The 15,925-nt window shown below is 40.1% G+C and overlaps 3 protein-coding genes and 1 non-coding gene across 7 annotated transcripts in view; 2 read left to right on the plus strand and 2 right to left on the minus strand.

The window, feature by feature from the left end:
- The window catches only part of zdhhc8b (zinc finger DHHC-type palmitoyltransferase 8b), a 56,633-nt gene extending 52,402 nt beyond the window's left edge, over positions 1-4,231 (plus strand). The window contains exons 10-11 of the mRNA XM_042000370.1: positions 21-1,084; positions 1,604-4,231. Of these exons, the coding sequence (XP_041856304.1) occupies positions 21-1,084; positions 1,604-1,736 (1,197 nt within the window). The 3' untranslated portion in view covers positions 1,737-4,231. The remainder of the gene's footprint in view (positions 1-20; positions 1,085-1,603) is intronic.
- Positions 4,232-4,342: 111 nt separating this feature from the next.
- ranbp1 (RAN binding protein 1) lies at positions 4,343-9,799 on the minus strand. The gene is made up of 6 exons (XM_041998624.1): positions 9,666-9,799; positions 8,059-8,192; positions 7,560-7,717; positions 6,254-6,382; positions 6,106-6,171; positions 4,343-5,534 (listed from the first exon to the last, which is right to left on the minus strand). The coding sequence occupies exons 1-6, from the start codon at positions 9,678-9,680 to the stop codon at positions 5,386-5,388; spliced, it is 651 nt and encodes a 216-aa protein (XP_041854558.1). The 5' UTR covers positions 9,681-9,799; the 3' UTR covers positions 4,343-5,385.
- Positions 5,727-5,855, minus strand: LOC121649721. The gene has a single exon (XR_006012155.1). It is a non-coding gene; the product is annotated as a small nucleolar RNA SNORA77 (small nucleolar RNA).
- On the plus strand, positions 9,162-14,551 carry trmt2a (tRNA methyltransferase 2 homolog A). 4 transcript variants are annotated; one of them, XM_041998622.1, is made up of 12 exons: positions 9,162-9,182; positions 11,210-11,839; positions 11,943-12,051; positions 12,207-12,388; positions 12,533-12,647; positions 12,749-12,864; positions 12,963-13,074; positions 13,241-13,363; positions 13,518-13,593; positions 13,730-13,846; positions 13,924-14,020; positions 14,125-14,551. In XM_041998622.1, exons 2-12 carry the CDS (start codon positions 11,217-11,219, stop codon positions 14,294-14,296), a joined length of 1,842 nt encoding a protein of 613 aa, XP_041854556.1. In that variant the 5' UTR covers positions 9,162-9,182; positions 11,210-11,216; the 3' UTR covers positions 14,297-14,551. The 4 variants fall into 4 exon arrangements, with proteins under 4 accessions (XP_041854556.1, XP_041854553.1, XP_041854555.1 ...); XM_041998619.1 differs by lacking the exon at positions 9,162-9,182 and adding an exon at positions 10,779-10,887; XM_041998621.1 differs by lacking the exon at positions 9,162-9,182 and adding an exon at positions 10,782-10,892.
- Positions 14,552-15,925: the final 1,374 nt, after the last annotated feature.

Raw genomic sequence — 15,925 nt, forward strand, 5'->3', positions numbered from 1 at the left:
CCCTGTTTTTTTCCCCTCAGATTATCATGGCTGATGAACGAAAGACCTCGGCCATCATGGAAGAAGGTGTCCGTGGTCATGACTACCGATCTGAGCCAAATCTGGACCTGCCTGAGTACGCCAATGCTCCACTACATCGCACTTTTCAGTCCTCACCTTACCAACTGGACTCTGACCCCGTCAACTCCCGCTCTCTCAGCCTGAAGCAGGGTCACCGCCGGCCGGAAAAGGGCCACATCCAGGCTCTGTCGCATCAGACAGTCACTTCCACTCCAAACAAGAATGTTTTCTCTCCAAACACTCTCTCCAATCGTAACGGCAGTTTGTCTTATGATAGCCTGCTCAACCCCAGCATTTCTCCAACCAGTGCCAATGAGTGCATGGCTCACCGTGGTATGCCCTCTATTGGATTCCACTCACCCTACCTGCCCACCAAAATGTGCCACATACGGGAAGCTGACATCCATAGACAACAAGTTGCTCCCACCTACAGTCCAGTGTTGCCCCCCAGGGGGGTGGGCAGACAATCCCCTCACCTAAGGGACAGGGATCCATCTCCAGTGCGCTACGATAACCTCTCCCAGACCATCATGGCCTCTATTCAGGAGCGAAAGGAAATGGAGGAGAGGGAGAAGCAGCAGATGCTGCATGGGCGCTCCCAGACCCACATCTATGCCCAGGACTCTGGTGTGTTTGATGGGGGTTATGGTCTACCGACCAATACTTGCTACCCAGATGGGCATCGTGGCCCTGGCTCCAGAGGTCCAACACCCCCAGCTTATGGAGGCTCCAGAGACAACCTTATGGGTGTTGGGCTGGTGAGCTATGGTCAAAGAACCCCTGTACTGCGCCACGCCGGCTCCACGCTGGGCCGAGCCCCTCGGACTTCATCCACCTCCCTGCACACAGATCACAGTAGCAGCAACAGCAGCCAGTGCAGGGCGCCAGGTTCTGAGGGTCCCTATCGCTCCCCAGCTCACCAGCCCCACTCCCCTGCTATGCCCCGATCCCCTTCCTACTCCCACCAGAAACTCTCCTACATCAATGCTCATGAGAGGACAGACTCACCTCGCCTGGGGGGCAGGTATGAATCCTAACATCACTCCTGGGAGAATGCATGCATTGTAGTGAGCCAATGGGAACTGGAGGGCTTTGAATAAATTTCCACTGGAAACTTTGCTTTTTGCTGGACACCACCAGTGGTTCCTGGGCTCTAGTGTTCTATTCCTAAATCATGTAGCATTTGCATTTTAATGTATGATATTCTGTTCTGTCCATTTATTCATATGTTTTGTGTTAATTTGCACACCTTCTGTTCTGTTTGCCTTTCTAGAAGAAAATATCTTTTTTGCATGATCTCACGCATGAAAATGAATAAAATCGTGACTCCTCATTCTGTTTTCATTTGCATGCTTTTCACTGTTCATCTAACATTCCCAAATGTTTCTCTTCACTAACGAGTTTGCGTTGAAGCAATCTTCCATACTGCATTTATCCAGATGAGTAATCTGCATGTGCACATAGCCCTTTTTATTCCGCCTGTGCTGAAGCTTTCTGGTAGTTTGTGCTAAATCATTTTCTTTCTTCTTCTCTTTTCACTCAGAGAGGCCACAAAAGTTAATGGACAGATGGACTGTCACCCGAGCACCCAGGGTGCCACCCACAGCCCCAGTCGCCACAGTAACGTGAAAAAGGTGACAGGTGTTGGAGGCACCACATATGAAATATCTGTGTGAGCAAGAACAACTCAACTATTAAAAATGACACATTACTATAAAAAGAAATTATCCAGTCTGCTATTTAATAATAATATTAAGCAGTCAGGGACACTTGGTACCTGCTGTTTTGGATTCACTGTCTAGTTGGAGGATCTGACTGCTCTTGTGTCTTGATTCTGTTGCGCCAATGGCCATACAAACTTTTACTGGAGGAGAGGTTTATGAGTTGAACACCACAGCCTGTTGTATGTGTGCAAAATCTTTTGTAGTTACCATTTCTGTGACTCATCGTCTTGGGCGTGAAACGGACCATCCGACAAGACTGTGTCTTTCATCTGCAGCTATGAAGCATTTCGTTGTTCCAGATGCTGAACACAAGCTTCACTTAAGTAAAGGCTGAGAGCTGAACAGAGACACTGCAGACAGGAAGATCAACATCCTCACAATGGACCTCTGCAAGAAGTCTCTTTCCTGAAGTCGGCCGACTTCAAGAATCCATGGTGCTTCACATTAACTTGTACTGCTCATGTCGTCTTTGGCGTATGTTTACAGCTTTGAGGAGTGATGTGCAAGTTCAGAAAGCAGAACACAAGGAAGAGGAGAAACTGGGGATATGAAGGATGGGGAGGTCATCTTGTCATCTGGTTGCAATTCCAAATTAAATGAGAAAGGTTTACTTGAAAGGAAAAGGAAAAAAAAAAATCTTAATTTCCTCAGGAATTAATGCAACCAGCAGAGATGCTTGTTGGCATGAATTCATCCATTTTGAATATGTGTCCTTTGTTGAGGTGTAGATGAGCTGCCTTTTATTGCTTTCACAAAAGCGTGGTTTCAAAGGCAATTTCAACCTGACTCACTATACAAGTGTTGGGCTGATATATTTGCATTCTGAAAGGCCACAATACCTCATCCCAACATTTCTCACAAAGTTTAGGACAATTTCAGCCTCACACAACCAAAATAAAAAGAAGGAAAAAATATTGAGTATGCTTCCTGTAACCATATAGCATATATAAATAAAGGGGTGTTACAAGAAAGTCAGATATTACCAAAAAAAAAAAACTGATCACCCAATTTATAATTTTGTAATGTTATTTTCTTTCCTTTTTTCATCAGTTTATGTTTTTGTGTACCCAACCATTCAAAAGGAGTTTGATGTATCTTTTTAAACAGCCGCTTAAGCCTGGAATGGATATGATCCTTCGAGTGGAGTCGATTTGAGCTCATAAATCATGAATTTACTAAATGAGATCATGGATAATGGGTAAATCTAATATAGCTTGCTGTGTTTTAGTGTATAATAAGTGTAATTGATTGATTTGTGATGTGAAAAATGAAATCTTAAGTTGCAGTCCTTGAATAGTCACATGGTTTGTGCAGAGCTACATGCATGCTGTACACAATTTTAGGAATGGGCTTTGTGTCAAAGCTGCCTTGAGACATTGGTGCCAAAAGTGGCCACACACCTTTAATTTGTCAGACAGCAAATGTGACATCACTGCTGAGTGAAACTGTTAAAACGGTTAGTTTGCAGTAGCTGTCTGGTACAGCTCAGGTGTTATCCACCAGTAAGAGAAATATCCTAACTGAAAAGTCCATGCTTGTATTACTTTCAATAAAGAAATAAGAGGACAGTGACACAAAATGCCAGAAATTACATGGATGTAAAATGTTACAATTTTTTTTGCATTAAGGGAAAAAAACCATTGTTGCCTTTTGAGAAGAAAAGTTGTTTCCTACAGAGTGATCTGTGGTTGAAACACTGCGATATAATAAGGGACAATGTAAAATTCTTTATGGGGCAGAATATGGCCCTTGTGAGCATCTTGGACTGGGTAAACATGGAATGAGAACTTCCTGAAAAATGGTGATTGTACAAAGTAATGTACGATCTTCTTAGTTATAAAAAATCAAGAGGATTAAGGGTTTAATTTCTCCATAGGTTGCAGAATTAAGGCCTGAGGCTATCTGCAGAGATTGGATGTTACTGACAGTTGCTGCAGTTCCAACTCTGGCCAGCATGGTCTGTGTGATCTCAACCAGCTGCCTTACCAAGACTGTGCAGCACAGTAACAAGATTGTCCGGTTGAACCGTGTATCTATGAAATGCTGAAAGTTTGATGCAAGGCTGTGGTAAACAGGGCTAGCTTTTTGACTAAATCTAATGGGTAGGAACATCTTTAACTACCACAATAGAGCATTAGCTATTGAATTTCCTTTAAACCCATCTCTTGACTTTCAGATCCCAATTTGACCACATATCAACATGCAATCAATGTCATTCCTCCTTAAGATGACTGCCATAGTCCAATGTTCCTTTTTTTGGGATGGACATCACTGCAGGTCAGGGGCCATTCCTGACAGTCAACTATATCTATCAGCCACAAGCTGAGTTTGTTTTCCAAAACAGATGTTATAATATAGAATACACTATAACTGTATGTGTTCCTATTTTTGTGAAAAGGAAATATTCCCAATGACCTGAGCAAAGTAAATAAAGTTTTCAACTATGAGTCAGATTCGTTCTTGCTAATGATCACCTGCCAATCATTTCCGGAGCCATTATATAGCTTGCAGTTTATGGTTTCCTATTTTCTCCCAGAAAACTTGAATGAATGCAAACATGGTATTTACCAGCTTTTATTTGAGGTTTGAGGAAACATTTTAGATCGTCTGAGTGCAAACGAGGAGCAACATTTCATCCATATACATGTATTTACAGATGCACTGGCACTTGGATGCACTGAAGAGGCAAGGTTAAGAACTTAATTAGTGGGGGGGTAAGCACACAGATCAGATGGGGCACACTCTGTTACATATATTCTACATGCTTTGAAGTCTGGGAATGTTATAAGCTAAAAAATACAAACTTGATCTCAAGGTGAGGAATTTGAGCCAGAAGAGTTGAACCAACTGATGAACCGTTTACTACGGGCTAAATTATTGTCAGATATACTTCATAAAATGAGAAATATGGAATTATTAGCTAAGTGCATCTGATCTATCAGTAAGCAATAAATGGACATTACAAATCTGCAGCACTCATCCGATATCCCTCATCAGTCCAGAGTGGATTCCTCTTGTCAGCTACCAAGAAGACTGATTAAAGAGGGAATCAAAAACTATCTCTACAAGGCATCCACTGAGACATCTTCATCTTATCGTGGACAGGGTGTGAAGGCCCACCGAGCTGCATCATGGGGTTACACACTTAACAATAACGCACCAATGCCTGGTCCCTGACCCTGTGCTGCATACAAGCAGGCTACATTATCCTCTCCCTCTACAAACAAACTCTGCTTTAGAATAAAAACAAAAACCCAATGTGGGAATTATCGCCATCACAAGCCGACTTTCACAGTTTGTTAAAAATAACAATTGAACTGTTGGATGTCAAGGAAGGAAAGCATGGCATTCCGAGGTGAGAAGGGCATTTTCTTAAAATAAATTCACTATCTGATTTTTTTTCCCGGTGGCATCAAGAACTTGTGATCTTGAGGCAAAACAGATTTTATAAAACAAAACCCCCCTCCCCCCCTCAAAAAAACAAAACAAAAACAAATAAACAAAACTCAAATGCAAGTGTCCAAATTCAGTTCATTTAGAGTCTATTGTAGAAAAAGAGGAAAAACTCAAATTGAAGATAAGCAAAGTGAGTTCTTGGTTTTTATTTATTCTCGGCTTTCGCCACCTTTTTGTCATCTTCTTTCTTCTCAGTCTCCTTTGTGCCCTCTTCCTTCTTTTCCTCCGATACCTTGTCTTTTACAGAGAGTTCCTCCAGCTTCTCTGCCACCTTGTTTGCGTTCTCAGTGTTGCCTGTATCAAAACAGAGAAATGTGTCAACGCAATTATTCTTAAACTTCAAACTCGTTTGCTTTTCTTTGACATGCATGAAGAGAATATGCTCCTTTATCAATTCATCTCTCAATGATTCGACTTCACAACGTTCCAGCCGTTTGATAAAAAATTATATTAGCCGATTTGGTAAACACGTGTGGGAAAAGAACCTGTAATGTAGCAGAACATACAAACACCAGCCTTTTAGAAAGCCAGTACCGTGCTACATTCTGCATGTTCATGTAGCAGACAGAAAAAGTCCCATGCCGGAGTGCACAGCAAAGAACAGAGTGTGTCTGCACTTTCATGAAATGTGATTTTACATAAAAAATTGTAACTCAGTTTGATATAAATGGGTGAATTCCACATGCTTAAACCTTTGGGAATGGAAGCCCTAAGTAACATACATGTTTACATTTTACCATTTAACCACAGCCTACCTGAGATTAAATCACTAAGATTTTATGTCTAATAAACATTTCTTTTCAACTACAATCTATTCATATTTATTAATCAGAAAATTTGAATATATATGCACATATATATGTACCTGTTTCCTGATTTTTCCTGACCTCCTCTTTGCATTCATCAAACTTCACCTTGAACTTCTGAGCATCTGTGGACACAACATAAAAGTTAGTGTAAATGGGTATGGGCACCTTTAAGTGTAATATTGGATATAATGGATAGATACTTACTTTCTGCATTTAAAAAGCGTATTGCAAGGAGTTCAGGTTTGGGGCATTCATCGGCATAATCTGCTAGTGTGTTCCACACCCATGCTCTGTCACTGCCAGCATTGGGCTTCAATTCCATCGTGGGGATAACTGTAATTCACGAGACAGTGATTGAGGTTAGCACGTGAGGATTAAATGTACACGTATGTGCAGTTTAGATTGTTATATTCAGTGTTTACATGGTAGTGACATGCAGCCCATTATCTACTGTTGTTTAACGACCTAAACTGTGATGAAAGACAATCGACCTACGAAACTGTGTGATCAATTACTCAAACCCGACTCAACCCTCCATGCATAACACCTTAACCATAGCTGACATTTCTATTTCAACAATTCTTTCTACCCCATACATCTTGCCTGCTTTCTACTAAAAACTATGCTTTGGCACATGTATTATTGTTATAAGTGATGCAATATTTCATCAACTTAGTGCTCTCAATTTTCTCATTTCCACAAAACACAACAGGAAAACCCATTTTAAGGAACACGGTCTCAGATTTAACAGAACTCCAGCAGCTGAGCTCTGTGCAATTTGGGAGATACACAGCATGGGTTACTTTTGTGATGGACACTGACATCCATGGTGATGACCTGCTCACTCTGGTGCAATTGACAGAAAAAGAGGAGAAAGGGTGGAAGGCAGAGTAGTAACCACAGCCTAGCCTACTGCTGGCAATGTTTCTTTAGTCATCTGTAACGTAGTTCAGTTACTGCTTTATCACTCTTTGACCTAAACGCTACAAAACCGTGACATTTTCTATGAAGTTTTACCAACCCCCACTCCACCCATCGGTTAACCTGATCAACCAAAGTATTACTACTGCACAGCAGTAAGCTGGACAAAGGTGGACTAATTTTCCCAATTCTGACAATAAAGTCTAAATGAAAACATCAGCTTTAAAAATTTTCATTCCTCTTTATTCAGAACAGTGTCCATACATATCTTCTTCACTAGGGAAAACAATTCTGTTCATATTCCCCTCACATGCCTCTTTTCCTTCACTCACTATAGGCTTAAGCTTCTGGCTCGGAGGACTAGATTCTAGATCAGTTGTGGGAGAACATCGTTATGTGTTTGGTGTTCTGTGCTGAGATTATCGGAGCACACCACACACAGTATGATAAAAAATGTTACATGTCTTACTTTTTATCTTCATGTGTGAGGTCTCGAACAGATAAAAAAAAATCTCATCAGATTAAAAAAAAAAAACTTGTGTGTAAAATATTATGAGAAAGTAATTTGGTAACTGTCAACTTGACTTACTGTGATGATTGGCACAAATCTTCAGAGTCCGATCTCTCCTCATTAGGAGGCGGATTGTGCCTTTCTCTTTATGTTTCAGCAGCTTGACATCACCAGTTCCTCTCTCCTTCCACTCTGGTGGATCATTCTCAGAGGCAAAACGATATAGTTTAGCCCGCCTGGGAAGAGAGCAGCGTACTTTACTAATAAGGATACAAGTTATATTAAAGGCATCTTTGTACTGGCTATGTAGTGCCTATCCCAAAAATATGCTCTTTCATGTCTTTGGTTTTTGTCTACCAAAATTAGCCCTTATTTAATAGACTACTTTTTCTAGATGTTGCTGTAAAGTTTGCGTTCGTTTCTTCTTCTTTTTTTTTTTTACAAACAAATATTCAGACTTTCAATCCAAATTCCCTCCTAGGTGCATGTTTGGATCCAGCCCTTCAAGCAAGCCAGCAAAAATATAAATTAAATTGCATAGCCTGTGTGATAATACACACAATAATAGGCAACTTACATTTTAAAGAGCTCCTCCTCATCCTCTTCTAATGTTTTCACATCCTGCTCTGGAAGGGAAACGATGGGTTCAAAGTGGGGGTCATGATTCGTGTCATCTGCACCATCTACAGTGGTGTCATGATCTTCCTGGTCCTAAAGGAAAAATGGATAAGTTATATTCAAAGAATACTCAAGGATTCCACTCACGAGTCACACACTGAAATTAAGTTAAAGTAATTATAGGAGTGGTATTTGTTAATGTGGTTCTTTAAACTCAACAGAACAAAATGTCAATAAAGAGACCAACTGGTCAGGAATGCTTCAATAGAGGGATTTGAGAGCTCATTGGTTAAATAAAGCTTTTGTTGGGGGAGCAGACAAAGCGTTTTGTCATTGTTGCTGAGCAAAGCATCTTCAATGACATTTGAGTTTAAATTTCCTCGCACTGATGAAAAATGAAAAGGTAATAACTATTGTTGCATGGGCATTGGTACTGATTTTCATTTTGTATCAAGAATAAGAGCGAAGGAAGGCACTCATTTAAATGTGTGCTGGTTAGAAAACAGGGGAAAGTTGCTAACGCAAACTGGATAACATCAAGTAACGGATAAATTATTGGGTGTACGCGCTACACGTTCCGAAGCGGGACAGACTTCGAGGGACGCTAGCTAGCTGTGAAACGACTTGAATGTAACTCTTAAGTTAGTTATGTTATTGTTCCATCCATTAAATGTCACACAATGCTGGCATAATAAAATAAATTATTCACTGGTCAGAATAAGTAAACACTTTCAATTTGCAAATGTTCGATACATTTGACATAATCACTGTTGGTAAACAGTTGTTTAACTTTTATCTTTTTGAGAGCTTATTTAAGTTACCAGGCTAAGTGAACAGGCCTCTCTACAACTGGCTAATCATAAGCTAATCGTTCGGCTTTTGGGGAATTGTGTGTTACCAAGCAACACTACTATAACTTGTTCATGGGATTAGATTAAGTCGTTTAAGGGTAAATGAAATTAAGTCGCCTAGCTTATTCTGCTAACCTTGCTTTTAAAAATGAGTCACTACTTTCTCCAGCGCCCTACCATCGAAGCTAACATTAGCCAACAATGTTAGCAACTGTTGCTATGCAGGACAAAGGCAAGTAACCCAGCTAACCTCGTTGTATTGAGCCGATTGGTTGTGTGTAAATGAGAAACATCACGTTCAAATTAATAACAGGTTAGTTTAATAGTCAACAGTACCGTGCCCATCCCCTACTCGTGCTAGTGAAAACAGTAAAGATGCTAATATACATGCTGACTGGCTGCACACTTCAAAGTACTTCACTGAGCTCGTAAATGGTCATTCTAAAGCGAAACGTAAGGAATAAAATTTTACAACTAACACGCGGCGCATTTCAGTCGCCGGAGAAAACCTTCTTTTTTAAAACCTTTCATTACATTTAATGTAAATGAAAACACTGCATTAGCTTTTTTCACCATCACGAAACACATCATTGTCGGCATCTCTGATTCGCAGTTTCCTTTCCAAAGTTTGAACAACGAAATGCAATGTCCGTTACAAAATTCCGATTTCAAAGCAATACATGTGTATCAAATGACCTATACTACGTAACCTCACCTTCGGGTCTGCCATATTAATGTAGATGTTTGTAGATTATAGAATTTGTTGAAAGATTCAAATCCCAAACTGGCCGCCGTTTCCTTCAACTACCCTCACTTCCTGCTAGAGCTTTGGCGCGCTGAATTCTTTACGCATGCCCGCGCTCTATGAGAGAGCGCGCCTCTCACTTTATTTTGTTTCTTTTATTAATTTGGCATAATATAAATAGCGATACCAAAGGGTAACAGTTCTGTATGAATTATACAGTTTTAATGCTTAAATGTAAAACCATGTAACAAACTGTTATGGATAAATATTAATACTACTCTTTATCCCATTGTGCATGTAAAGTATGTACTTATTTCATTTTCATACCTTTACTTGGCACACTTTTTAATGGGTTAGTTAAACACAGCTTCTGATCTCAGCACTATACACTTAAATGAAAGACTCAATCAAATGTTTGTAGTATGTGTGTATGTAGACAGTACACAGTGTAGAAGCTATATAGAAACTACCTCTTGAGTGAGAATGCCCAGATACATTAAAAAAACCACAAACATGTGGTGTGTAACTATCTAGAGGCATTGCTATTAATTAACTGCGTCTGAAATGGCACATTTTACAATATTGAAAAACCAAGAGGATAAATAGGAGAAAGTATGCACAAGTCCTATTGTGTGTTTTATGTTATTTTTGTTTGTTTTACATAGTTATCATTGTTTCCATCTCTTATTATAACAATACATACATGTAAAATATAAATGCATTTACATGTATTGTGTGATATGAATTGAACAAGTAACATTCCATAGATAGCCTATTAAATTACAACCCAGACATGTAAGTCTTCGCAGTTGTTCCACCAAAGACTGAAACTCTGAGACAAAGAGAGACCAAACAACCACAACCAACACATACATTGCTTGTTTTCTACAGCCAACTCTGCACTGGATATTTTGCATCATTTCATGTTTTTTTATTTGTTTTTTTTTTTTTTAGTATTTTTGCCCTTTTTCATTTTTTGGTGCCATTTTGATAATTTGTCTCATTTTCACCTTTGAATATCTCTTTGCAGATGTTTCATTAGATTGTTTTGCCTTTTTAGCAGCAGCTCGTCTGGAAATGACGACTATCACTTTAAAAAAAAGTTCAAAGTTTACGGTGCACGTGGTTAAATCAACATGGCGGCTCCCTGTACAATTTAGTGAGAAGTAGAATCGCAGATAGCTATAGGAAGGTAAGGTAACTTCCAAATGGACTTAAAATTAAATGAGGGCACGCTGAGGTGTAGTTTTAATGGTGTAAGCGATCACGTATTGAATACGGACGTGCTGTGAAGTATTAAACCACTAACATATTTAAAGTAAATTTCTGTATTCACTTTGGACATTAAAAATGTAAACGTGTCATTTCTTATTACGTTTTCAACATTATATCCAAATCGTCTGTTGTGGGTAATTAAGCCAGTCTTAAAATTTACGTTTATCAGCAGTAAATGGCATCGTGTAATATTTAAAAACTATTTCAGATAGTTAATAGTTTGGTGTTTTGTCATCCAGCAGAGTGATGGCAGATTTTAGTGGGAGTCTAGCGGCTGATGCAACCCTCTCTAACGAGGAAAAAGCTGAAGATCTCTCCCAAGACTCCAAAAATGACGCTCCAAAGTCTGACGTTCAGGCTGATAGCGACAATGAGGCGGTTCCTGACCCCAGCATATACCGCTACATCAAAGACGACCTCTTCACCTCCGAGATCTACAAAATAGAGATCAGGAATATACCCAAGTTCGTAGGCTTCAACGACCTGAAAAAGTTCCTGGCCAAACACGGTATTAGCCCCCACAAAATCAAACTGTTTGGCAAGCAGACGTTTGCTTTTGTCACTTTTAAGAATGAGGAGGAGCGTGATAAGGCCATGAAGATGGTGCATGGCATGCAGTGGAAGGGCCAGGTGCTGAGCGTCAGACTGGCCAAACCCAAAGCAGACCCCATCCTGAAGAAGAGGAAGCAGGAGGAGGGAGAGGGTGCAGGAGGGCAGCCAGCATCCAAGCGAACAGAGGGAGATGATGAAGAGGAGCCACTACATGTTCAGATAGCCAATGTGGTGACTCCTTTGTGGAATGTGCCTTATGAGGAGCAGCTGAGGAGGAAGGAGCAGGAGGTAGTGGGAGTTCTGCAGAGGCTTGCCAAGTAGGTGGTGACATTTATGTGCAATTTGAGTAAAGTGGGTCCAGGTTTTGAACTGCAGCACTACTTAATATTGTTTACCAAATTTGACCATGTTTCCTTTCAGAGAGATTGGCAGCACCAACAAAGCCATGTTACCGTGGCTGTTCGCACAGAAAGGCAAATTCAACAAAATGTGTTGTCCCCTGGAAGCTATTCAGCCATCTCCAACACAGGTATGTTTTTCCCCATTCGATCCATCACTCATTCATCTCCAAAAGGCAGAATAAATCAGGGTTTACATATTTAATTAGCTTTTACTATTTAGTTTTTGATACCTTTAAATGCTTTGCTGTCTAACCCCTATGAACTGATTTCTGCATCATGGCAGACAGAGTACAGAAACAAGTGTGAGTTCCTCATCTCAGTGGGTGCCAATGGCGAGGATAAGACCATTGGTTTTCGCTTGGGAAAATATAAAGGAGGTTCCTGCGCTGTGGTGGGGCCGGCGGAGACCAGCCATGTCTCTGCCGAAGCCAAGAAGGTGGTCAGTGAATTTCAGAAGTTCATCAGGTATTATTGCACAAAGTATTTCTCCACTTAAAGTTGTTTGGGCTGAAATTTCTTTTCCAGATTCTGTTCAACTTTATCTAAAATCTCAATCCAGACAACTACAATGGTTTGTTTAGTTCATTTTTACAATTAATTTGCAAACAGGACAACGCCATACTCCGTGTACAGTCCTGAGACATATGAGGGACACTGGAAGCAGCTGACTGTACGTACTACAAGGACCAAACAAGCCATGGCCATTGTTTTCTTCAACCCACAGGTGATGAAACATTGGCAAGTTAACTACATCTGATGGAATAGGGTCACATATTGCATGATTGCTATATTTTGATGGGTTTTTTCTTGTCGAATGACTCCTAGAAACTTGAAGAAGAGGACCTCAATGCTCTAAAGAGCGCCATGAGGCAGTACTTCACAGATGGAGAAGGGAAAGAGAGTTGCGTGACCTCTCTTTACTTTGTCAGAGAGGGTCAGAGGTGAATAAAAATAAACATAATGCTCAGAGTTTAATGACTGATGGTTATCAGAATAATTTAGACATTGAGGCAAAACTGCTGCGTTTTTATCTATGAAGGACGTCTCCCAACCTGGAGGACCTGCCCTGTGAGCTGGTGGCTGGAGAGAACTGCATTCACGAGGAACTCCTCGGTCTGAAATTCAGGATATCTCCTCACTCTTTCTTCCAGGTAAGCTGGACAAACAGCTGGATTTAACACACTAAAAATGTAGTCAATATTGTCCGTTGAACATCTCACTTGGATCAGGCCAGGATATTATTGTCTATTTACATATTCCAGTTGTGCATTGTGTTTAAAGACAAAGTTGATGTAGGAGTGTGTGTTTACCTATCAGGTGAATACAGGTGCTGCAGAGGTGCTGTACTCTGCTGTGGGAGAATGGGCACAGCTGGATCAGGACAGCACGGTGCTGGATGTGTGCTGTGGGACTGGAACCATTGGCCTCTCACTGGCTAAAGTAAAATTTGTTTTTATGTAAATATGCAAGTAGCATTTGCGCTTTGTTTGTGAAAACTTCGTTCCACATGATTTGGTGTGATGTAAATACAACAGTTAGCAGTCATTTCTTATATCTTGTGGGAAAATGGACAGTTTTTCATTTTGTTTTCAAGAGAGTGAAAAAGGTGATTGGGATAGAGCTGTGTCAGGAAGCAGTAGAGGATGCAAAAGTTAATGCAAAGCTCAACGGTATGTCACACACTTCCACATTTCACATTCACCATGTGCAAAATGCATAAAAAACCATTATAATGGAACAATCTACATGATGGAGAAATTAGTATTGTAATAAATGTTAAATGTTTTCGGCATTTTTAATCTGCAGGTCTAAGTAATGTAGAGTTTCACTGTGGAAAAGCTGAGGACGTGTTCCCCAACATCCTCAATGCTCTTGTGTCACCCAATGTCACTGCCATTGTGGATCCACCGAGAGCAGGCCTGCGTGAGTACACGACTATTTATGAAATGCACCTTTAAGATACAGTTTATATAAAGATTTTTTTTTTCAATCAAAAACAGACTCTAAGGTGATCCTTGCCATCAGGAGAGCCGTGCATCTGAAGAGGCTCGTTTATGTGGCATGTAATGCCAAAGCAGCCATGACCAACTTCATTGAGTGAGTTATTTAATAGCTGCGTGATAAAAGAACACAAAAAAGGCTGCATTATATAGAAAGGAAAAAAAATGTCTTTACAGCAAGCACTTTATTTTTGTCTTCAGTCTGTGCAGAGCGCCTTCTAACAGAGTTCACGGAGCCCCGTTTCGTCCGGTGCGTGCCATGGCCGTGGATCTGTTCCCGCAGACGATGCATGTAGAAATGCTTCTGCTGCTGGAGAGAGTCGACTATGACTCCCAGCAGCAGACGGGCCCAGCTGAAACAGACCCCATGTAATACTGTAGGCAGCATGTTCTTTTCTTCCCCAAATGTATGTACTCGCTACTTGTAGGAACCATGATAAAATGAATCATTTTTTATGTTTTTTATTAGCTAGATCATGTATTAAGAGATCAGCTAACAAAAGAAATCTGTTTTGTTCCAGTTTCATTCACTTGCCCCATGCTGGCCTTGTAATGGTTTGAGAATTTTCTAGATCTAAGTGGAATAAAGATCCTCTCCTCTTACAAAGCCTTTCTTTCCCTCAACTATTCTGTGTATAAATAAAACAAAATACTTTTTTCATTAATACATTTTATTTTGCATAACAAATATCACTGAAGTCAGCGTTCAGGTTGCAATACATTTTCTAGGCAGCAACATTTCAAACAAGTCATTGGTACAACTCAAACACAAAAGCAACCCCCCTCCCCTCCCCCAACCAGCACAAACTAGGCGATACGAGACGTGTACAAAGCAGAAAGCACATTCTTAAAGCAATCTACACTATCACAAGAGCCTTGTTTAAACTGATGTTTTCTCCAATGTTTAGTTTAAAAGAGAAAAAAAAAGCAGAGGTCAAATATTGGTGAGAATGCACAGCAGATTGTTTTGCTCCAGCGAGTGGTGCATTTGTGCCTTTTTCCTGTCTTAGATCAGTTTCTTTCTTCAGTTTGCAGCAACATTATGATTTCTATAAAATGCATAAGACTGTAAGCTTTGGTATACACAGTTTCATCAGCTTTTACAAGGCTGCCTTTTTGAAAAGTGTTTTCTACTTGTGGTCAGACAGTATAATCAACTGTCAGGATGGTGGCAAAACATACAACCTATTAAGAAGTCTTAAAAATCTGCACATGCTGTAGAACTATTTTATGTATATCATCTTGCAGGCTGTCATTAAAAAAATGAACTGCCTAGACAGTAAATGCTTATCAAGTAAATAGGGCATGGTCTTTCCACTTCCTGTTGAAGGGTGTTTTAGGTCCAATGCATTAGTCTGAGCCCTTCATGAAATGGATTAACTAAGGCAACATGTAGCCAACTTGATTTATTTAGTTTCAAAAGGGCACCAAAATGGAAAAGCAACTGCAATCTGCCAAGTAACTGGAGTGCATGGTATTAGTATAGAGGAAAAACTAAAAGCATCTAAGAATATTAAAGTACTCTGGATCTGTACTGGATTTTACAGCAGTGTCCCTAAGGAGAGAAGGACATCAGGTTCTTATGCCACCAAAGCAAAAAAAAAAAAAAAAAAAGCCAATGAAACCCTCCCTCCAAATACACAACATCTTCCTAAATATCCCCAAAGCAGTCCTTCCCGTACCAGCAACATAATCACTCCACAATATCTGACAGGACACAAGTGCATAATAATTTCAAATAGTTATCACTTGATAATGCAGGTTTCTGTCGTGCAAACCAAGACCACAAGTCTCCATTCTAAGGACAAACAAAATCATACACATTTGCATTCATCACCCAAAATATCCAGAACTAGCGTTAAAATATTCAATAAAACAAGGAACTGTTTCCAAATGAAATGAATGGCATAAATACAAGTATTAGTAGTCCCTTTGAAATACTTCAAGCACAAACTAAACGAGCAGGTAACGGTACTAAAACATGGTGACTGTTGAAAACATT

This window comes from Melanotaenia boesemani, chromosome 11, assembly GCF_017639745.1.
Source record: "Melanotaenia boesemani isolate fMelBoe1 chromosome 11, fMelBoe1.pri, whole genome shotgun sequence".
Lineage (NCBI taxonomy): Eukaryota > Metazoa > Chordata > Actinopteri > Atheriniformes > Melanotaeniidae > Melanotaenia > Melanotaenia boesemani.